At 43.4% G+C, this 24,303-nt stretch overlaps 3 protein-coding genes across 3 annotated transcripts; 1 reads left to right on the top strand and 2 right to left on the bottom strand.

Moving 5' to 3' along the window:
* Nucleotides 1-4,981: 4,981 nt before the first annotated feature.
* rragca (Ras-related GTP binding Ca) lies at nucleotides 4,982-14,494 on the bottom strand. Its single transcript, XM_061081075.1, has 7 exons — nucleotides 14,286-14,494; nucleotides 11,071-11,274; nucleotides 9,986-10,185; nucleotides 8,457-8,571; nucleotides 7,801-7,943; nucleotides 7,515-7,663; nucleotides 4,982-6,878 (listed from the first exon to the last, which is right to left on the bottom strand). The coding sequence occupies exons 1-7, from the start codon at nucleotides 14,469-14,471 to the stop codon at nucleotides 6,724-6,726; spliced, it is 1,152 nt and encodes a 383-aa protein (XP_060937058.1). The 5' UTR covers nucleotides 14,472-14,494; the 3' UTR covers nucleotides 4,982-6,723.
* A 1,006-nt stretch (nucleotides 14,495-15,500) lies between these two features.
* On the top strand, nucleotides 15,501-18,205 carry LOC133014525 (c-Myc-binding protein-like). The gene is made up of 5 exons (XM_061081791.1): nucleotides 15,501-15,636; nucleotides 16,207-16,279; nucleotides 16,474-16,522; nucleotides 17,561-17,690; nucleotides 17,781-18,205. The coding sequence occupies exons 1-5, from the start codon at nucleotides 15,622-15,624 to the stop codon at nucleotides 17,826-17,828; spliced, it is 315 nt and encodes a 104-aa protein (XP_060937774.1). The 5' UTR covers nucleotides 15,501-15,621; the 3' UTR covers nucleotides 17,829-18,205.
* A 1,214-nt stretch (nucleotides 18,206-19,419) lies between these two features.
* gja9a (gap junction protein alpha 9a) lies at nucleotides 19,420-21,393 on the bottom strand. The gene is made up of 2 exons (XM_061081789.1): nucleotides 21,341-21,393; nucleotides 19,420-20,896 (listed from the first exon to the last, which is right to left on the bottom strand). The coding sequence occupies exons 1-2, from the start codon at nucleotides 21,391-21,393 to the stop codon at nucleotides 19,420-19,422; spliced, it is 1,530 nt and encodes a 509-aa protein (XP_060937772.1).
* Between the last annotated feature and the right edge of the window lie 2,910 nt (nucleotides 21,394-24,303).

Genomic DNA, 24,303 nt, shown 5'->3' with positions numbered 1-24,303 from the left:
GAGAGAGAGAGAGAGAGAGAGAACCCTGATTAGTCTGGCAGCATCAGTGTCAGACACTCAGCAGGGTGTCCACAGCTCAGTGTGTTTTTTCCGTGTGTGTTTGTAATGTGCATATCATTCGTACGGCTGCCGGTCCTTGCCCTCTCTCTCTCTCCCTCCTTCTCTCTCTCTGCCATCCCTCTCTTTCACACTTTCTTCATCTCTCCTCTCCTCCTCTAAGCTCCAAAAACTCTGATCCCTGCATTCACTCAGTCTGGCAAATGACTGCAGGGGCTGACAATCCACTGTCAGCACGCGCCGCCACAGTCAATAACGCTGTCCCGTGTCACCACACTACACTGGCTAAAGCTCACATTTCTTATCCCTCCCAACTGCCTTTGCCAATCCCGCTAAAGGCATCGCCATATCCTCCTAATATCGCCCCCCCCCATCCTTTCCAAACCCCACCCTGACACGTTCCTGGTTCTCCAAATGACCAGAACATCCCGGGGTGAAGGGAATGTTGCATATCTTTAGGGCCGAGAGAAGCACCCAGTGAAATTTGGGAGCGAATGTGATGCGCTCTCCACGATGCCCCTGGATTCTGAGCAAGTGATGGGTGACTGATCTGGCTGTCTGTCTGTAACAAGGGTCATGTAGGCCGTTTCAAATACACACAGGGATTGCTTTGGCGCATACACACCCATGCATGTGGTGCAGTGGAGCTCGGACAAGTGCTACCAAGAAATGGGAGACTCCACGATAATCCACTTCTCCTCTATCGTGTTTCATTAACCTCACAGCTTACACACACACACAGATGCTCACACACGTGCACACACACACACACACACACACACACACACATGCATGTCTGTCAGAGTCCGGGCCTGTGTCGTCCGGCTCCATTGTATCTGCATGAGGCTGAGATAATGGCATCTGTCGCTGCTCCTTTTGTCAGCGTCGTCCCCGGCCTCAGCTCACTGCTGGTCCCCATTAGCTGGCTGCCGGCCCGCTGGCCCCTCCGCTCCACGCTCCGCTGCCAGACCGAGAAAATACGGGAGACGCCTGTCCCTGCCTCTAACTCCCTCTTTTGTCACCCTGTCTCCTCCTTCTCCTCTCCTCTCCTCTCCTCACCGAGCTGCTGCCACTGAGGCAGGGTAAAGGTAGCTGAGAACTTTTGAAAAAGGTGTAAAGGAGTAAAACAAGTCAAGTGTTGATGGGTTTGATGATGGGTCACACCAAGAGGTGGGGGGGGGGCCTCGACCCGCCATGCGCCGTGCCACGGGCGAGCAGGCCTCCCCTTCTGAGAGGTGAACATTAATTTGAAAGAAAACTTTATTTATGGGATTCTTATGGCAGTTCTCCACGTGTCAGTAACAGGTGTTTAAAGTGGGAGGTTGAACTTCCCACGGTGTGCAGGTACTGGCCAATTAGAAAGTACTTCCTGTTCCACTGAAAATCACTGAAGTTCTATGCTACGCCACAGACCTGCCATTCAACCAAAACTAAAACGCTTCACAATTGAATGTCTTTAAATAAGACGGACTTAATTTGAAGTTGATGTAATTTATTCCCATGGAGGAGTTTGTCAAACTACTGGATAAAAATCGCGGCCTAATCGAAGAACCTTTGAATTTTATAGATCGTTAGGGTTAACATTGAAAAAAAAGTAAAGCCCTGCACAACAGAAGAAAGTAGTGAAAGACAGAGGAAGAGACAAAGGGTCATCGAGCAACGAAAGTCGAACTGGGAATATTACAAATAAAACATTGTCATTTTGTCACAAGGACATTTTAACCCTGGTCACTTATTGAATCCATCCTCACCTTCAACATCTCATCTCGGTCCGACGCCCTCACCACCAAACACAAAACTCTCCCTACAACTAATCAGGCCACAAAGATAGTGCTGTCCATCGTGAATCATGTGTTGATCCTGTCAAAGGAGAATTCCTGTCACTTGAGACAGACGATATAAAGTTGATCTATAAAGTTTAACTGGGAACTTGATCCTGCAGCAGTTCCAGAAACATGACATCAGCTTGTCAGAGCTCTGTTTGCAGACTCCAGTACAGTACCGACTCTAAACTGCCCATCTCAGCAGCAGCTTCCTCCTGTCGGTGCTGCATAATTACATCCATCGCCACCGCCGTGCTGCTGCCTTACAATATAACAAATGAAGTCTGTATTACATTTGTCACCTATCTGAGACGTCTCACTTTGTCACATCGTCCTCCCCTCGTCTCTCATAAGCACGGGCTAATAAAATGTAAAGATGGGAGATAACACGCCGCTGACTGGGTTTTATTAAGAACATAATGGCAGTATCATTGCTGTAATGATGGTAAGACACAGGAGAGGAAGGGCGGGTCGGGGGACGGAAGTGGACGTGACATCAAAGGCAAGAGCGTCTTCTTCATCTTCTTCTTCTTTGTTCAGTTTATTGACGAGTGGAAACTGCCATCCACTCATCTATTTCATTCATTAAACTGACAGATTCAGGAACTGCCACAGATAATTACAGTTATACATCCTGCAACTCACTCCACACTGTAACTTCTCCTCAGTTTCCCTCCTGTCCATCCACCTCTATGTGGGTGCACTTTGTGTGTATGTGTGTGTGTGTGTGTGTGTGTGATGCTGATCTGCATGTTGCCTGCACTGTGAAGTGGAAAGACTGAGAGGAGAGTGAAAAGCAGCTTTAACAGCAGACAACAGCGCCATCTAGAGGCCACGTTGAGTCACTGTACCACCGTTTGGATGTCAGATGATCCAGGTTCAGTAAAAGTCAGAATTGAGAATATTTAACGTGATTTATACAAAATTATTGCACAAATAATATAATGTAAAAACAGATATAATTAGATAAGCCACGTGTAACCTTTTGCAAGAAAATACATTATTTGTTTTTGCTGCTATAAGAACAAATTTTCAGGTTGGTATTGAAACTTCATTGGTTCCTGATCACCCCTGTTTACCCCCCTATGTGTTTGTTTGTTTAGCAGGAATACACAGAAACAACTGAGTAGAGTTTTCCAATTTAATAATAATTGTTCGAGACATTTTTATAGGAAACCTTTCTAATGTCTGATTTTTAACAGCTTTTAACGGATGTTTTTTATTTTTCATATTTTCTCTCATGTTATTTTTCTTATTTTTCTATATTTGTTCTGCATTGTTTTTTTCTCATGTTGCCTTTTTGTAAAGCATTTTGTAATCATGTTTAGATGAGTGCTGTTAAAACAAATTTCCATTATTACATCAAATAATTAAGTTTGCCTGGATCAGGTCAAAGAAACAGATCCAGTCATTTTTTCATTGATGAAAATAATCAGGCATATTTAAGGGACTAAAATATATGAGTGTGTAATTTGGTGCAGATCCAAATACGAATCTAGATGTGGTTTCATAGGGGGTCGGCTTATTTCAGCCACTGATCTGGACAAATTGGCTGATTATGGATCATTTTCAACACATTTTCATCTGATTCTTATCTAGTTGTTTTTTTCATTGAATGTATTTGACCATTAAGTTTGGTTGAAAGTCTTTTAAAAGTTATCTCTTCGTGTATTCACCTGCATTGGATCAATCATTTTTTGACAATTACCTGCTTTAAAAGGACAATACAAATTCCCCAAGAATTGTCACTGTGTAATTTCACGGCCCAGCATGCACCTTAGGATCTGATCAAACACTGAAAGTAAATGACCTTCAAACCATCCTAACCACGACCTCTGTCCTCCTGTGAATACGAAGTGACGCACACGTCAACAAACCATCAGGTTGACAGGCCTAACCTCTCTGCCATTAGCCCGTCCAGATATCACACTTTGCTTTAATACACCATCTTTCAGAGTGTCACACTTTATATTCCTTGGCATGGGCAGGCTACATGCGTATGCATAATTTATCTCAAATTAGCGCCTATTTGAGTAAGCATCAAAGCACGGCGGATAAGGTTGGAGGAGAGCTTAAGGAACCACAGGGAAACCATCACCAGGATTAATGCGGGAGATTTTTATAAGAAATTACTGGCTTAATGAAGTGGATAAAAAAAGCTGTCAGTGTTTTATTGCATCTAAATTGTGTGGAAGTGGTGTTTAGCTGTCTCGCCTGCTCCCCATATAATGGGTCGTGACAGTGGCTGTGAGGCTTATTTAACTTAACTGGTGAATAACTTGCATGGCCAAGCTTTTCACTGAGCTGCTTTTATATCCACTAAACCAGAGCGGGTTTCCACCTCTCCATTCTGACTCATTATGGTGCCACAACAACAACAACAAACTCAAGTAAACTGACAGCGGTCTGGCTGGGAACATCACTGTAAACACATTGTTTTTCAGCAAATTAGCAAAAGTAAAAAAAGGTCATTTCAACTATTCACACTTTGAAAATATCCAGTAAACATGAACTGGACTTCTTTGAAAACAATCGCGCTCAGTAGAGTGTTAACCACCAACAAGGCCCAACAGTCCCCTTTAAATTCAATTAATCTGAACCAAATTTCACACACACAGATATGCTGGGAATAAGTTCCATCAACTTCAATAGTTTTGGAGTAATCCTGCTGACCCGGTGAAAACACGACCACTCAGGAGAAGGTAAATAGCCGGTGGACTTGAACTTGACTTCTTTATAAATTAGAGGTGATGCAGAGTAATAAACGTTACCCTGCAGACCCGGTTAATGAAACAGTTATTCTCTCTTCTGCTCGCTGGTTATATTTTAATGTCCATCAGGCTGTATAATTCACCGTGCAGGATCAGCTAATCTTATTCTCCCACCACAAATCCAACAAAAATCAACATTTGTAACAGTTATTGATCTTCAAGAGGTAAAAAAAAAAAGTACAGTCAAGGTTTCTGTTTTGCGCAGTCCTGCAGCGCCATCTTGTGTTTGTTTGTAACTTTGCAGTAGATTACCAAACAAAAACAAGTATTTTTTCTGCTCTTCTGCTGATATAAAACATTGACTTCCAGCTTAATTACAAGAACAAAACCAAAATTTAAAATTTCATTTATTTCACACAGTATAGCTCACAATACAGGAAATCAATCATCCATCAAGCTTCTGATGTGCACGTGTTTTATTTTCAGGTGACTGCTAAATGACAAGGTTGAGAAGATCTCGGGCCCTTAATGAAGAAGAGTTGTTTGCTGAGTAATAAACTAAACACTGCTCAGATTCACTCAGCAAAGTTTTTCTAAGTAACATTTGTGAGTCAAGTTTCTGTAGTTTGTTTGTGATGAAGGCTTGAACATCTTACATGCCCAAAGTAAATCAATTTGTGCGTCATGATTAGTTTCTCACCTTTGAATACAATAAGCTGTGTTTAAGGTCAACACACTGACGGGTGCATGCTTGGGACTGGGGACATTTTGTCTTTCTGTCAATCCTCTTGAACAGAGCCAAACTAAACACAGAACTTAGGTTAATCATTTTGAGCAGAGCTGAAACTGAAGGTGGAAAAAAAACAAAAAACATGCAAGTTTCTACTGGTTAATATCGTGAAAACGTCGATTTGGATCAGTCCCGCACATCAGCCCCGACCCAATACATTTTTACTTTAGATGGCAAAAGAATAAAGTTAAATAATGATGCTCTATTTTTATTATGTCACTTTTTTTGGAATCATTTGTTTATGGTGGCAGTGCTTTTGCAAAGACTTTTCCAAATTTCAAGCAAGAACTCACCAGAGAGCCAATCAAGTATTTTGATTTTCACTGAAGCACAAAGAGAAAAGTTACTTCCACTGATTGAAGAGAGAGTAACTACGCTAAGCTGCTGTTATCGAGCAGAAGGACGAATACTCATTTCTTCAACCGTACAAACGAGGAGCCCAGTCTGGGATCTAATCAAGACCTTTCATTGACGCGCACGCACATCCAAACACACACACGGGTATCAACATTCGCGCACACAAGACTAAGTTAGTTAAATCGACAGCACAATCCCTTTTCAGACTGCTCACAGAAACTTGTTTTCCCTTCACGTGTGAAACCAGAGCGAGTTTTGGGCAGCATACAGGTCGGGTGAGGTGAGTGGTGCAGACAGGAAGCTTGCACTGAAGTCAAGCTTCGTCTACATAAGGCCATCTCTGAACAGGTGTGGGTTAGGAGGACTAGCAGGTCACATTCACCATCTTTTTCCTTTCTTTTCCATTTTTTTTTTAAATCAGCACAGAAGTGGTCGGGTGGGGGTGGGGGGTGGGTGCGGGGGGTGTGTGTGTGTGTTCATTACGAGACAGATCGGCGTCATCACAGCTCGTCCATAGCAAGAGGTTTACGACAAGGGGTTTGTTTTCCCTCCTCACATTGTTCGTACAGAGACCAGCAGCTAAATGTCACAGTCTGTGACCGCTTGAGGAAATCCAGAGAGCGCGAGCGAGAGAGCGGGCGAGCGACCGTTTTCTTTTCTGTCCAGGTCGCAGTTTTACTCTGTCCACTTCCTCACAGCCGGCGGTTTTTCCTGAAACCGATCGACCCGACTTCCTCTTCCATCTTTCCAACAGCGGAGGTCTGACCTGCCAGTGATCCGGTGCTGCTGCCACACTCTCTGGTCTCCAGCCATCTCTCAGTGCTTCGGGGGGGGCTGGGAGAGAGGGATTGTGATTGGCGCACCAGGGAGCCTCAGTCCTGTAGTCTCTCCTCTACATGCTCCCTGGCCCTTTTCTCGTCTTTCCTTCTCCTCCACCCTCTTTTTGAGTCTTTTTGTTTTTTTTGTGTATATTTTGCATCAGTGTCTAGACAGTGTTGCGCGGCGTGCCGTTCAATGCGACGGCCTTATTGCACGGTGAGCCCACAGCCTGGGAGCCCACTGGACGCCCGGTGGAAACGCCGACCTCGAACACTTCATGGATGGCCTTTCGGAAACAGTGGAAGTTGTAGTCTATCAATCCTGAGGAGGGAAGGAAGATAAAACTGTGTTAAACACTTTTTATACCATGGGAAATGACTGAGTTATAATATCAGTAATCCAAATTTGTCTAAAGTCATATAGAATTTAAATTTGGTTACAGCTGAACATCTGTTAAACTAAGTCTCAAGCTAACAAATTACATTTTAAACACTATCATTACCTCATTATCTCCAGGGTTCATGTTTCAACCTGTTAGTTTGTTTGTCTGTAGAATTACGCAAAAAACTACTGAACAGATTTTCTAAGAAACTTTGTAAAAGGACGGAACAAAGGTCAAGAAATAACCATTTGGTTTCCGATCGGCAGATCCAGTGATTTTTTTTGATATTAATGAAACCAACCCCAAACTATAATTCTTCCGCAATGGAGATTATGATTTGATGATCTGCATTGCTTTGTTGTTTCTCTTGAAAGTTCCCCTAACATCATGATCTGGATTTTCCTTTTGATGCATTTAAACACAACACATTAGAATTTAAAGTTGTCGTTGTTTTGACTTCACGCACCCTGGATACATTCTGCTATGCTATGCTAAGTGGACTGCTACTCAGTCTACTTCATCATTGACCTAACGAGTAGCGGAGGATCTGCTCAGATTTCCCTGACGTCTCTGACCTTTGCGCTCGAAGCTTTCTTCTCTTAGGATGCAGACGAGGGCCAGGAACTTGGTGACCTCTTTCAGGTACAGCACAGTGGTGTTGTTGAGCTTGATGATGGCCATCGACTCTTTGTCGTACGCACTGCCGCTGCCGTCCTCCCTCAGGCTAGGAAGGGCCAACAAAACACACATGTCAGCTTGCTATCAATGAATGAATGTGGATAAACAATGCATATGTTCAATTGTCTTTAAAGCATTAACAGATTACACAGGGAGAGTAGATTGAACTTTAATTTGTTTTACCCATAGATGCAGGAGACGTCGATGACCACATCGATCATGTCACAGCAGAGCTCGTAGGACTGCATGTCGACGGGAGAGCTGTCTGTGGCGATGTAGATCTTACTGACCACATCAAACAGAAACGCCTTTTCTATCCCTGAATTCTGTCAGAGAGAAACATCAGATGACAGAGAGAGAGAGGAGGAGAAATAAGAGGGTGAGAGACAGAGAGAAAGAGTTTCAGTTTTAAGTTTTCATCGTGGTAAAAAAAAAACACAACACTATCTATATCTATCTATAAAACATCTGAAGAGTATAAAACAATTTTTAAATTATTTAAAACTAAATGCAATTAATGTAAAGCTGGCAGGAAAAGTTCCAGAGTAACTGACTCGGACATTAGTCTGGACTTCACACCATGTCTGGAAGCAGCGCAGGTGTGTGTGTGTGTGTGTTTGTATGTGTGTGTCTGAGTAAGTGGGTGTGTGATCAGTGTTTCAATCCGGGGGCAGGGCTCAAACACAACCTAAGATTTCAGTAAGGGCATCGGAGGAAGTGCGAACCATGATGTGTCATCCGGGCTGGCACTGACTCACAGTCAGTCGCTCTCATGTAAATCACAGTGACAAACCCACTGAGGCGATTTACTGATCAGCAGATCGCCGTCGTCTACTCACAGAAATGAAGATGTTTAGGAGGTTCTCCAGAGTTGGGAGCTGAGGGATGAGCTTCTGCACCACTTTGCTGAAGGCCTCAAAGATCGAGTGGTCGTAAATACTCGTCAAATAAAAGCTGAATGGGGAGAAGAAAACGGGAAGTGAATACGCAGCTACGAGTAGGAAACTCGTCTTACTTCCTTTTAAAAGAAGCACGTGAAAAGCAGGTACAGTTACAGAGTCATAAGATCACATGGGAAACTGATGCTGGACAGAACAAAAGAAGTGTGAAGCAAAGCATCTAACTCAGACATAGAATCACAAGATTTAAAATAAAATAGTCATCATGACTATAGAGAAACTGCACACCCATGAGTTATGAGCGCAGTTATATAAATAAAAGGTCAGTTTCTGAGAAAACCAGCAGCTTCAGCCAAATGGACCCGTCTGCAAACACTTGGCAGGAGCTCAACTTTACAAAGACTTACAGTGAAGGGAGCAGCAGAGGAAAAGAATAAAAGCCATCTCAGCTCCACTATATAATCTACGGCTGCCGAACCGGAATAAACAGCGATCTCACCTCCCATAAAACGCAGCCCGGCCCGAGCCTCAACATCGTCAATAAAGCTGCTGCAGGTCTGACCCAGCTCAGCCGGGACAGACGGCTTAATGTGCTGCACAACACATTTTTACTTTCAGGGCAACGGCTGCAGTTGATAAGTCATTTTGATTTTATCACGAGAGCCTAAGCAGTAAGCAGACATTTTCAAATTGCTTTTTAAAAGATATGGTTGAGGCATTTTGTCTGTATTGGCAGGTCAGGACACGTGTGACATCTGGAGAAAGGATGGGGGAAGATGTGCAAACGCCAAATTGGAGACATTGGAACATCAGCTCTGGGATTTTTGGAGAGATACAAGAACACTAGTAATTAAAACCAGTATCATATTGGTTCTTACGTAATTCTTTCCTTGTAACTTAGTGATTATTCAACCTCTTTTAACCTCCTCAGGTCATATGATGCAGTAAAAGTGTGTTTTCCTGACAAAGCAACAAACCAATCATTAAATCTCCCACAAGAGCAAAGGTAAAAGGGACATAAGGGAACATGAACCCACAGACTGAGTTTACTTCAGATGTCCTTATGTCTGCTTGAACCAAACCACCTCCGGTGTTTGAACCACAGGTCAGTGTTTCTTCATTAGGACGTCAAAGAGGAATCTCACACGAACAGCAAGAGTATGCAGACTATGCACATGCGCAGGCTACTGTGTATGTAACAGAGAGAATTAGCATCAACGCCAAATGCCAGGTTCCTGAGGGAAGCTTAAAGTTATGCATCGTGGTTGTGTCTGCAAAGTTATGGAAATACAGAAAGGACAATAGCTCTAGAATACAATCCAACTCCAATGTAGACATTTGTGTTTCTGTGATCATTGCAGAGTTTGATGCAAGGGAGCATTTTCAACTCTGCAAGAACAAAAGTCTTCAATGACATCTGTATACTGTGGTGAGTGTGCAAAATTTGTGAAATAAAAAACAGGACGTACCTGAGATGTAGCTTCTCTAAGCTCGCGTCGGCCAGATCGTCATTGGCTCTCTGGTGGATGTCTCTCTGGGTCTCGATCTTGTGATCGTCTGAGAGTCCGTCCACTTTGTGGATAAACACCTCAAAGTTAATCTCTGGATTTACCCGGTAGGCCCGAGACACTGTGAGGTGAAGCCGACCCAGAGCCTCCACATAGTCATCCTGAGAGGAAAACGGTGATATGTTAATAAACACAAAGTACATATAATTGAATCATACAACTGCATCACACAATTCTAAACTTCCCAGTTTTAGTCTCTATTACTAAATGAACTTTGTTTCTGCTGCACTGTCGAGAGACAACATAACAACACGAGTAATCAAGACCTGCTGTTTATGAAAGACACAACAGTGACTACACAACCTTCAGTGAGCTGAGCCCATGTTAGTAATTATCTGTTGCATCAGGACAGCCTGAGGTGAAAATTCTCATCTCTTCTAAACCAGGTATGAGGAAATGTGCCACTGCATTGTTCTCGTCAGATATCACTGTGCACCTCCCTGAGAACAAACAAACCTGCAGTCAGATCAGCTGTGGCGCACATCCTCCCTGAGATGACTTCTTGAAACCACTTAGTCACGTGAAGAGCATCGGCACAAAAGCCAGAGATCGTCAATGTCTTCCATTCCGCCTGCTAATCACAGAGTTCATTCTCCCCCCCCACGGTGCTTCGCCTCATATTAACAATCAGGGACCACAACATTATTTTTGCTTCAGTGTGTGTGTCTATATGTGTGTGTGTGAGTAAAAGAGAAGTCAGAATATTGCCAGATGAAATTAAATGTCGAGTCACTGCCCACAAGAAAAGACGAAAAGCGAATCATTTAAATTTCAGTCAGCTTATTTTGTAACATGACACAGTCTCTCTCTCTCTCTCTCTCTCTCTCCCCTCTCCCTTTGCAGAATTATACTAAAACTACTGGACAGATTACGAGGAAACTTGCTTGGAGGATGTCGTGTCAGGAAGGAAGAATCCAGGATGTTTTTTAAACTTACTTTACCCTAGTGAGATATAGTGTTTTTATAATTTTTTCCCTGTTCTTCACCTGAGCATCGATGACAAATATCAAAGCCCCGGTGCCTCTGAAGATCATCTCGTAGTCGAAGGTGGGGTCGAAGAAGTCCACCTGGCCCGGGAAGTCCCAGATCTGGAAGTTGACGAAAGAGCTGCTGGAGATGTCGTCCTTGTAGATCTTGTTTGTGCTCTCCAGAAACAAGGTCTCGTTGGGAGACATCTTGTGGAAAACCACCTGAAATGAGATACGGGTTTGAGTTGATCTTTGAAATGAATTTTCCGTGTCTACCTACAGTCATACAACCGCCTTTTGTGCTCGGGTTGATCACAGCCAAGAGACTTATCTTAATGGACTGGAAATTCTCCTCGCCCCCATGTATTCTAAGGTGAATTGCTGTAATGGTTCTGAGTCGACAGATAAGCAGCATAAGCAGCGCAGCCCGTTCACTGTATAATCTCCTGCCAGCTTTTTGGCTTCTGGATTTTCTTAAATGTCTTTTAAATTACTGTTTGTGTTAAAATGGTGGAGACTTTAAACATTGTTACATCTCCATTGCCTTTTATATACAGGCATTTCAGGGTTTTCTTCACCAGTTACACAGAAACCGATATAGTTTAGATGAGGGTCTTAGAATAAGCTGTCTTACAAAATTGCCTGAGTCAAAAAAAGGACATCGTTTTGGTTGTTAAGATTGTACTATCGTATTTTATGCTGACGGTGACTCTAGACATCATATGAAGAGCATGAGGGAAAAGTGCAATACGCTGCACACTCAGTGGTGTGATGCAACATGTCACTCTACATTCAGCAGTTTTCAGCAGCATCCGTTAACAGTGTACGTTGAAGCTGCAGCAGTAAAGTGAAGTGTACTTCGGGTCTGATTATGGACTTGGTTCATCGGGTACAGTTAGAAAATAGTGGAGAGCTGTAAGCCTTCTCTCCACCGCTGCCATTTCGAAACTGTGTGTGGTCCACTGAGGTCACAGGTCAACGAACCAGAAAAAGTCAAATCACATGTTTTTCAGGCCGTACAGGAGGCTCACAGAGGAACGTTAATCAGGGACTTGAACTTGTGTGGATTACTGAGAGGTGTGTGTACGTGTGCACCTCAGCATGGGGAAAGTTTATTTCCTCCCAGCGGCATGTGGCTCCTGGCACGATATACCCAACCTGATTCGACTTGCCCCCCCTTGAATTTTAACATGAATAATCAAATATCATAGAGGGACCAACTGCATCTCATCTATTATTCAAAACACAGTGCCAGTCTGACAGTGGCAGGCTTGAGGAATATGATGGAGACAGATAACCTTGCTGTAGGAACAACTAGAGAAAGGTGGGCAGCAAAGTGGGCAACAGCCTCGAGGGTCCCGACAAACCCCAGGTCCACAGCACGTCAGCTGGTTTTAATAATTTGATTAACCAAGTGTTATCTCCTACTAAAGTATGATATTCACTAAGGCTACTGTTATTAGCATGTCATGTGTCAAAACCCAGTTTAACTAACATTAGTATATTGGGTTTACATTGTGTTTTTGTGTAATATTTTCTCATGAAAACTGTGTTGAATTAAACTGTGGAAAAACAGAGATCCCCTCCACGAACATAGTCATAAACAAACTATTACACTTCTATGAAATACAACATTAAGCTCAATGGAGAACAAAAACCATTCATAATGTAAAGCTTGATATGAGACGAGCTGCACCAGGATCTGTAGAGTTTGAAACTTTTCTGAGGGGAAGTTGATCCAACGCTACAGAAGGACAGACAAATTATCTGCAGGTTATTTGTGAACAGATCAATTTATAATATTAAATCTACAATTTAAAAAGCTAATGATGGTTGCAGCTTCCCCTGTGTGAGGGTTTACCACTTGTTTTCTTACATGGTAGTGAATGGAATATATGAGGGTTCAGGACTCAAGGTGCAATATGAAAAGATATTTAACATATAGATAGATTAGATACTTTATTGATCCCGTGGGAAACTTAGGCCTACAGTATCACACAAAACACAAGAGCTTAAGACTAATTAAAGGTCAAAATGAGTCAAGAATAAGTTCACTGCAGTGACATGAAAGTTGAGCAACCAGAACTACTACATACCTGTCAATGTTAAGAAGTATTCGCTAACAGACACTGACCAATCAGATATTTGAAGAATAAGACACAAGTAGCCGAGGCAGAGTATTAAAGCCAGATATAAATACAGATTTGTCCATTAGACTAACATAGCCTGTAAGATTCTGGTAAATACAAAACCAGAACACTAGTTAGGGAACTGAATTAAGTGCAGCCCTTAAAATGGTCTTTATTGGCAGAAAGTGAATATTACATAATCCTAGTGAAGTTGTTTTCTATACCCTAGAATACCCTGTATATTTAAATACTTTATATTGACATCAGAAGAAGCTCCTTTCTATGGAGGGTTTTTTTTACAGTAGCCCAGGCTGGACACACTAAACACCTTTTGAGTTTTTATGAAGGTTACCACAGGTTCTCTGTCATGTTTGGAAGGTTGAGGCTGAGGTGAGGTGAATACCTGCTGCAACGTGCACCTTCACCACTAGATGTCACTAAATCCTACACCCTGAACCTTTAATCTGGACTTTGGAAGCCTGGACAATGTATATATACATACATTTATATTTGCTGCAGAGGAGGGTGGGTGGTAGGTGAGGGGCCTTATGACTTCAGGACCCCTGCCTCCCCCCACAAAGAGCTCGTAGATCACAGCCATGATAGAAGAAGGGAGAGGCTGAAGCACAAGGTGCAGGTGCTGCACGGATGTAGAAACACAGTGTTGTGAAGGTGTGGTCGCTGGGTGTCATGTGATCCGAGCATCGCACCTCACAGCTGGGTGTAAATCACGTCGGACAGGTCGGTTACCAGACACAGTCACATGATCTGCACCCAACACCCCCACGTCCCTGCTACAAGCTAGGTGGCTAGCTGGCGGTGCTAGCTGCCAGGAGAGCACCACCAGCAGCGACATGCTAAAGTTAAGCTAGCTCCTGGGGGCTAGCATCAGCAGAGACATGCTAAAGTTAAGCTAGCTCCTGGGGGCTAGCATCACCAGCGACATGCTAAAGTTAAGCTAGCTCCTGGAGGCTAGCATCAGCAGAGACATGCTAAAGTTAAGCTAGCTCCTGGAGGCTAGCGTCCCAGCCGACGTGCAGCGGCGGGGGGAGGGTGCTCTCTCCCCGGCTGTCTCCCTCTCTCTCTCTCTCTCTCCCTCCCTACCTTCTGTATGGAGGACTTCCCGCTCCGCCGCAGACCCATGAGCAGGATCCGGGGCTTGCTGTCGGACGCCGCCGGGCTGTCCTCGATGTCGGCCTCCTCCTCCTCGCCGTAGCCGAAGTCTTTCGGGAACGAGTCCGCCACCCCGTAGCTGTCAGCCAGCTGTTCCACATCATACTGGATCGACATGTTGTCTTCACCCCGCTGCTGTCCCCGCTATCCCCGCTGTCCCCCCTGGATCCCCACCCCCCCTGTGTGGAAGAGCCGTCGCCAGGTGGAGGAGAACAAAGAAGAGTAAATAAAGATCCTGCTACTTGGAAACACGGAGCGTGATCCCACACGTTTCCTCAGGATTTCCTCTCCCTCGCCCCTGAGATCCCGCCCCCTTTCACTCCGATTGGCTGCCTGCGCTACGAGCTGCCCGGTGATTGGTCGGTTGCGCCCGTCGCTCCAACGAGGCTCGTCGCGGTCACCTGACTCGTGCTCGGACTTGTTTTGTGACCTATCACCCGAATCACGAGCGAGGACAAGTTCTATAGAGCCATTTCAAATTATATTCTGGTTTATTAGGGCGTAATATACGATACACAGGGTTTTATTTAGCTGTGGAATTATTTAATATTTCATTAAAATTGGTTTAAAACAAAGCAAATACTAAGTGGGTTGTTTGTGGCTACAGCAGCAGATGGCGCCATAAATCCACGAAAGTTAATTTGAGACTGATTTTATTTCATAAGAATATGCAAACGTTTCACCAATAAGATGCAACAGTGTATAATATAAGATATGATAAGATAAGATAATCCTTTATTAGTCCCACTGAGGGTGGATTTGGAACGTTACAGATGCCAGTCAGGAATAAACATTAAAGTAATAATAAGTTGTACCAATAATTATAATGTAAGGATATATAAGAAAGATGTTAAACATATAAATGGAGTAAAAACCAGTACATACAGTGTAAACAGAATATGTACAGTGGGAGCAAATTTGTATTCATGTTAAAGTTATATATGGGGATGGGCAATAAAAAAGTATCACTAATATTTGCATTTTTATATATATATTGATAACATGCTTATACACAGTGGTGGAGGAAGTAGTCAAACATTTTTCTTAAGGAAAAGTACAAATAAATGGGCAGTATTATCTGTAAATAGCACATTAGCCTTTTTCTTTCAATGGCTAATGTCTGACACGTTGTTCTTTTCTCCGAGGAGCACCTGAAGGCATCAGACGGTGCCGACAAACGAAAGTGAACTTTTCCTGCTCGCTGCCACTTCGTCCTGAGAGAGGACCGACATCAGACCCTGAGATCCACTGTGTCCCCGGTCTCATCATGGCGCATTACAGAGTAAGTGTGTTCCTTCTCCTTCATGGTGTCCACAGGTTTCTGCTGTGACACCTGTGGGTTAGCAGGAGCTGATCAGTGAAAACAAAACCAGCTGAGCAATGACCGCAGCTCCCACGTGTTAAACGAATGTCCCCAAACAAACTGCGCATGTTTCTGACAACAAGTCCTCCTGCAGGTGCTAATTATCAAGTTATTTAGGTCCATTTTTGAACTTAAATTGAGAATTCAAACTCGATAATGTGGGGAAATGGTTCGTGAAGTCATCGCGGGTTAAGTCCAACACGTGACACTAATTAGTGCTTGATTGGAGTTGAGTCCATACATTTTATCATGTTTCAAGATTGTAAAACATGATTGTTTTGTTTTTAAAAGAGATATACTAACAAACATAATAGAAATGATTATAATCACTACTATTAGTATATTACTAGAATTGTTTTTGTGTTAGTAAGTTGATATTATGAAGGTCACATTTCTAAAGTGAAAAATAGACAATGGACTGAATTCTGTTGTGACAGTTGACTGTGAGTTATTAGTTGGTAATAATATGTGTGGCTCGTCCTCCTTCAGGCTCCAGACACCAAGAGGGAGCAGTTCCGCAGATACTTGGAGAAAGCTGGTGTTGTGGACAGCCTCACCAGTGGTAAGTCCTTGTGTCTTTCTCCTCTTTACCAATAAATTCTCTGTGGTTTGGGAGTTACTCAAAACAAAACCACCCACAGAAAAGTCATTTGAACAAAAATAAATGCAGTCTAAATGTTAGTTTTGGTATCACAACAAGTCGGCCCCCTCAAGAAGTGTATTGGTGGTCTAACACTTCTCTCTGTTTGGTTTCAGTACTCGTGGCTTTGTATGAACAACCTGAAAGACCCAGCAATGCTCTGGAGTATCCTCTAAAACACACAAAGCTCTTCATGACACACCCATTAACTGTAATCCTGTGGTTGGTGGTGGGTTGAACCCGTGAGAATGCCCTCAGGATTCTCTGAGCTGTTGTATTACACCACAGTTGCTGTTGCCACCAGCAACTACGGGTGTCGCCACATCCATAGATTTATATAAAAAGACTAGATGTCTCGTTCGCAAGGCCAGACGTCCGCACATGGCGGCCATCTTGCTACGGGGCATCTCGCTCACCCATAACATTGTGTTGGTAAATAACCATAACTTGCTCAATTTTCAACTGATTTTTAAACGATCTGGTTTGTTCTAAACGTCAGAGATGTAGTTATGACAATGCATAAATTATTCATTTTTTTTTAGAAAATAACATAACTATTCATAAGTATGCAGTGTCATATCTACATCTCTGACGTTTATAACAAACCAAACCGCGCTCACGGGCAGCGTTGGCAAGGAGGAGGCGAGAGCTGCCATCTGTGGGCACTTGGGAGAGTCTGGTCCCCCCCCCCTCACTGCTCTCCTCCTCGCCTTGGGGGGGCGGATGTGAATAGTCCTTCCCCCCCTGTGTTGGGTTCATCAGGGAGTCGCCGCACGGAGAGGACGACTCATTGGTAGTTGAGGTGCAGATGTGCCCTGGGGGGCTTTTAGCAGAACATCTGCAATCATCCGAGTCCTGCTGAGCGGCCTTATCGCCCTGAAGAGGTAGAAAAGTGGAAGGTTTGATAAAGTTCGGGTACATGTTGCCCTGCTATTCATAAGTATGCAGTGTCATATCTACATCTCTGACGTTTATAACAAACCAAACCGTTTAAAAATCGGTTGAAAATTGAGCAAGTTATGGTTATTTACCACTATCAACACAATGTTATGGGTGAGCGAGCTGCCCCGTAGCGTTTGTCCGACGTTTGTCTCCGTTGGCCGGCAACGCAGACGAGACATCTAGTCTTTATATATAAATCTATGGCCACATCCACCAGAACTGAAATCCTCGAGGTTACTGCTTTTAACCGGCTCCCTTCAGATTTGTGAAGCAGCATCTGGGAGCTGTAGGCCAGATCTCCTCCGACTCTGAGCCTCTGCAGCAGGAGGTGGTCGACCTGAGGCAGAGGTGTGCACGACTGGCAGAGGAAAACAAAGACCTCAAAACAAAGGTGAGCTCATGTGCTGTGAAAACGTTGATTCCGCTCATTAAACCATTTAAAGCTCCTAACGCAGATAAACTCTTTTGTCTGTGTCTCCAGCTGCAGCGCTATGAAGCTGCGCCGGAAGGTGGAGCCCCAGCCGAATAGACCACAGCAGAGATTTGGTTGATATACCTGCACTTTAGATTTCAAGACAACACAACACTTTCATGAAACAGCCAATATTTGTTTTATGTAACCTTGCTGTTTTTTTGTGAATCTTTGTTTCTACTCTTATACTTAGAATATGACTTATTCTCTACATGTACATAAGTTGGTCTTCTTTTTTACAAGACAGTGTTTCAGAGGCCTATTGAAAAGGTTCCATAAATAATATTTGGTCAAACTGCTGACTGTATATATTTTTTTCAGTTATGGTTCAGAGGCACAAACAGTGTGTGACCCGTTTAAACTTTATTTTGAAAAGTCTGCTGTGAGTGAACTGTTCTAAAAAGCTGCAAAATAAAGCACAGTATTGTAATAAATGTATCACTGATTGGACTAATTTCTGAACAGCAGTGGTTTAATCAGATCCTTTTACTGGATTGTCAGGAATTTAATCAGGAGTTGAAAGTTAATTATTTCCTTTTAATCAACTAATTTGATTGAACAAATTCGAATTGTTATCCAGAGCAAGAACGTGTAAGAAATTGAACTAACATTGCAGAAAGCCTGATATCACATAACATTCACTACTTGTTGTTTTTCACTGATGCAAAGTGAAATCAGAAACAGACTAATACAGAGACAAAGGAAGAGCACATCTGGTTTTCTACCAACTTTAATCAGATTAAATACTTTTCAGTTATTTCAGGGACAGAGTAAACACTATTGAGCAGAAAGACAGAAAACCAGAGGTATTAGTGTGCAGCTTATTGATATGCTCGGTAATCCCATGATAGCATTTGATACCCAGGAGAACATGGAACACATTGTTGTTAATATGGCAAATATTTCCAGAGAGAGATGACTTTAATATATCGTCCGAATATAACTCGAGATTAAATTAGATTCAATTACAGTTCAGACAAAATCATCTTTACTCCATAATATCTGTATATTCTATTCTTTAGTTTGACTTTATGGTACAGATGTGCACATGTATTGGACAGACAGCTTGCAAAGACATATTCAGTGTTAGAAGTTGTTTTCCATAACACTTCAGAAATAATGTGACTTTTCAGTGTCTCAGTTCTCCAAAGTAAAAATGCGTTTCGAGGTCAACGGTAGAGAATAAAAGTTTAGATGAATCATACAATGTTTATGTCAGACTACCTTGAAAAAATGTATGATAACTCGTTTATATGTGGCCCAGTGCAGACCTACTGTATCTAATCATGCGTGAGACAAACAACATTTATGATCACATCTATTTTTTCCTGCTAATTTGGTACCGATACATGAAGGTGAGTCACAATCAAAAACAGGTTTATTCCAAAAATTAGTTGGAAAAAATATAGAAAACATGAATAAAGTCCTCAAAAATAAATGAATGCATTAGCTTTTAAAACAATAGATTGAATTGTTCTAACTTGAGCACAAAAAGCACAGAACAAAGAAGCAGATATAACCTGACCCTCCCCTGTTCTACAGCTGTTCACAGCTCTGTGAAATCCATTGATTCCACCGACAAAGTCTAAATATAACACTGATGTATGACAATGATGGAAACAAGCAAACTTCAGTGACATGAAGTCGTTCAGATTTGCAGATCCGGAGCTCGCTTGCTGCTCGTGTTACTTGCCATCGATCTCTGGTTGTGGCTCGATCCTGAGCTGCAGTCATCCAGCGACTCGGGGGTGGACGCCCGGCTCGGGTGTTTCTCATCTGATTTCGTGGAGGCGTGTCTGCTGCCGGCTTTCACCCCCCCGTAGGAATCGGTGTCCGAGCCTTTACCCTCCAGCACCGTGAAGCACTTGAACGAGTCGCGAGCCTTCCACGGTTTCTTGGACGCGCTCACGGGCAGCGTTGGCAAGGAGGAGGCGAGAGCTGCCATCTGTGGGCACTTGGGAGAGTCTGGTCCCCCCCCCTCACTGCTCTCCTCCTCGCCTTGGGGGGGCGGATGTGAATAGTCCTTACCCCCCTGTGTTGGGTTCATCAGGGAGTCGCCGCACGGAGAGGACGACTCATTGGTAGTCGAGGTGCAGATGTGCCCTGGGGGGCTTTTAGCGGAACATCTGCAATCATCCGAGTCCTGCTGAGCGGCCTTATCGCCCTGAAGAGGTAGAAAGGTTGAAGGTTTGATAAGGTTCGGGTACATGTTGCCCTGCATCCTCTCCATCAGGAGGTTGTAGTCACTGGGAGCAGAGGCGATCGTTGCCTTGCGTCCTGCACCCGGGCACATCTGCACAACGGATTCCTTTTTATACCTGTTGACATAGTAGTCATCGATCTCCTCTCTGTTGTCTCTCAGGTGAGGGTAGTAGTCCAGGATGGCCTTTTTAACGTTCTTGTAGCCCAGGTGCACGATCTCCAGGATGTTGAGGAAGAGTGAGATGCCAGCGATGCACTGCATGAACACCATGAAGACGCTTTTCTCTGTCGGCCTGGAGACGTAACAGTCCACAGCATTGGGACAAGGATCCCGCTCACATTTGAAGAGCGGGTAGAGGTGAAAGCCGTACAGGAGGTACTGGCCCGTCATGAAGGCCACTTCCACCACAGAGCGAGTGACCACGTGAGCCACGTACGTGCGCAGCAGGGAGCCGCTGAGGGGAGCTTTGTTGAGCTTCCCCTGATCGAGCTGTTTCATCTCCCGCTCGATCCTCTTCCTGGCCTCTGCCAGCTCCACATCCACCAGCTCCAGCTCCCTCCGCAGCAGAACCTTCTTCTTCTGCCGGGCCTTCTCCAGCGCCCGGAGCCTGTAGAGCGCGTGGCCCATGTACACCAGGGAGGGGGCCGACACAAAGATGACCTGCAGCACCCAGTAGCGGATGAGGGAGATTGGGAAAGCGAGGTCGTAGCAGACGTTTCTGCACCCGGGCTGCTCGGTGTTGCATATGAAGTCGGCCTGCTCGTCGTTCCACACGTCCTCCGCCGCCACGCCGAGCACCAGCATGCGAAAGATGAAGAGGATGGTGAGCCAGATCTTTCCCACCATAGTGGAGTGGATGTGCACCTCCTCCAAAATGCCCCCAAGGAAGTTCCAGTCCCCCATCTTCACTCTGCCATTGTGACTGACAGAAAGACGAAAATAATTAAAGAAGAAAATCTGCTGAAACGGACAAAAATTCATTGATCGATGTTTCAATTACATGCATATAATAGATATTCAGTAAAAGGAAGAACAGCAAAGACATTTCAGATTAAATAAGCACATTAGAGAAGTGACCATTTTGCATAAAATAACCAAAAACCCACAGAAAAAGTAATTTCAACAAAAATTACAGTACCTCAGAACTGGAGAAAATAAAAAACAAGTAGGAAACTTCACAGAAAAAAGGCACAAAGCAGTAAAAAGTCACATTTTTGCAAAAAGACAAATTAAGAGTAAAGAGAAAGAGGACTTGTGCCTCCGTTGTCGTACTCTAGTCTCATCTGTTGTCCAGTTCTGTCACATTAAACTATTCCCCTCGGCCGGGACATTATATAAACCAGAGTTCTGCGCCGTTTCCATTTACCTTGCAGCGGCATGGACAGACTGCCGGTGGTGACTCAAATCTCCTCGGGTCATGCAGCCCCGACGCGGTCACCAAAAAGTTTTAAAAATCGTTAGTATGAGCCAGTGCACATCACCAAAACCTCAGTGACCCGCCTCTGCCTCCGCGTTGCCAGAAACAAAGTGGCAGCGACTGGGCAGTTGTTGGCAGGGAAGGCTGCCAACCAGCACTCTACTGTGACCAGAGGAGATCGATACCGGCAACTCCTGATGCATTTAGATCATGGCCTCATGGCAATGGGGGGGGGACCAGTAGTGACCTCAATCTACATGGGTCGGGACTGTTTGTTCTGTCTGTCCTAATATACCTGCATCATTTGGACTGATTTAAAAGTTTCAAACATGCACCAGCACAGTTGGTGACGACTGAGCATATTTTTTTTGGGTGGTTTGTTTGGTTTCTTCGTTAAGTTTTGCTTTTAATTACCAGTCTCTTTCCAGATAAATGTTTTTTGTAAGCCAGACTCTATGTTTTGAATATATTAACACTCAGTTATTTGAGTGTGTTTCCTCCATATGTTCAAACAAAGAGCAGGACGTACACATACTGCTGTCGGAATCCCCACAACGTCAATACTGCTCAGTTATCCGCTCGGGCCTTGTACAATCAATGTTTTTCTACTGTAGGGAAGTGATCAATGAGTTATCACATCCGATTTCATACTCTGCTGCTCCTCTCTGGATGTAATTAAGTCCTGGTGCACTTGACACATTATTTTATCCCATTTACAAGAAATCTATCACGATGGATTAGCACGCTGGCTAACTGCTGGTTGCCATCTTCACGCAGCCTGATTACAAACACCATTAAACGGCGATTGTCTGATAAATGTGCTTGATACCTTGGGTCAATCAGATTAAACAGGTCAACACGCAGAACACAAAATGCTTATTAGATTAATGTTGGCGTCTGGCTACACAGAGCAAGACACAATGGGGGCGAAGTGTTGATGAGGGGAGTTCCCAGCAGAGCAGCATTGATTCCAACCAGTCCAGCCCAGACATACTGGGGGGACAGAGGGTCACAGCGAGGTTACATTAAAATACCAGAGCTACTTCCTGTTTTTTCCCTTCCGATCACAAAAATCTGTTTTCACTTGTACTTTGGCCCCAATATCTGAATCGAGTGGAATCACGGTATGTAATGGTCTACTGCTCATCAACTGAGCAGAGTGTAACATTCGTTTTCAGATCAAATGTCAAAAAAATATCAAGAGAAGATGATAAATGCCTTGGCAACACAATTGTAGACATTTGAGGCCACCATAAGTAGTAAAGCAGAACTGTAGATCAGTAAAAAAGACTGATAAAAAAACAGCTTTTATTTCCAATATTCAGGCAGGAAATGTAAAATACGAACAATTCTAAACAGAGTTTGGTGAATTTGTTACAGCAGCAGCTCTCCTGGTTCAGGAAGCTTGGGATCATGGGTAATATCCACCGTTCAGCTGTGTTTCAGTTCAGCGAGTTAGAACTCCATATAACAAATTGATGGGCAACTGAATGAATGACCACTTGTGGCTGCAGAGGGCGCTGTTGCTCAGTTAAAATTACATAGTGTTGCTTTAAGGAATTTAAAGCACAATCCTTACAGTTTTTCACAGTTGTTAACACACAAAAAGCGAAAATTCGGCACAATTTGCACAACACTCACTTCATGTACCAATAGCTTGACCCAATTTGGCACTACTTCACACTCCCTTATCTGCATAGACTCTGACTTTCCTTCTTTACACTCTGATGTAAATAACACATCACCTTGTTGTCAAAACACTACACACAATGTTCAGTTGTTGCACACACTTCTCACCCTAAAATATCAAAGCATCAACCTACAACACACAAATACTCAAATCTCTAAACATCCAGGTCTGTTGAGCAATTTGCAATCAGGACTGCAGCATAAAAGTGCCTTCAGCCTCTGTTTTGTTTGATGAACAATGGAATAGAATAGAATACAGTGTGCTCACAGTATTTATATTTTGCAGGACTGAAAGAGAACCACACCGTGGAGGAAGAGCACGCATTTTCACAGGCAAACAGGAGACTGAAATTGTAGATATGGTTCATGAGAACAATGCTATCACTCTCAGACAAATAAAAACTAGGATCCTGGCTGACCATGCTCCATTTAGAAACGTCAAGACCGCCATCCTCTCTACATTGGACCGTATTCTTCATAGGAATGCCATGTGGATGAAACAAGTGAACACGGTCCCATTCGAACCGAACACAGACGCATCAAGGAGTTAGTGCGAGAGTTTGTGCTTGTTAGTACCAAACATTCAGCACTGACACATGCATGTATTTTACCTGTAATCCAATATTGTTCCTTTTCTACAGTGTCTCACTGTAGCCCACTGTGTTGACCTCTCTGTGTCCATACTGTAACTTGCATTCTCATGCTGTCTGTGTCAGTACTGTACTGTTCTGTGTGTACCGAAATAAACCTTTTTTTGCTGCATATTTGTGTGCTGTTTTATGTTTGACTATGAAAAAAGTAGGCCTACACTAAGACAGTTTACAAAAGGAGAAATGGCTAATTCTCCAGGGTCATGTCATTCATATGGTGTGTTCCATTTCGATTATTGTGTTTTCAATTTTGCACTTCAGTGTGCTGTAAATGCTTGGAAGTGTGCAAGCAAATGCTTAGTTGTGTGTACTCAATAAATGGTATGTGTGTGTCATTTGAAAATATGACTGTGTGTACCAAATGAAAACACGAGTTCTATTTTGTGAACAGTGAAGAGATTTGATGACAAAGAGCCATCTTGCAAAGGGAGTGTCAGGTTTAACATTTTGTGTGTGAGGCTTTGAGTTTTCTGTGTGCATTTTTGAGAAAGCCGTTATTGTTTTGAAAAACGTGTGTTAACAATTGTGAAAAACTGTAACTCCCAGTATGACATTACACATAAATAATACAAT

The sequence above is a fragment of the Limanda limanda genome, chromosome 11 (assembly GCF_963576545.1).
Source record: "Limanda limanda chromosome 11, fLimLim1.1, whole genome shotgun sequence".
In the NCBI taxonomy this organism is placed as follows: domain Eukaryota; kingdom Metazoa; phylum Chordata; class Actinopteri; order Pleuronectiformes; family Pleuronectidae; genus Limanda; species Limanda limanda.
This window is presented reverse-complemented; position numbering and strand designations above follow the sequence as displayed.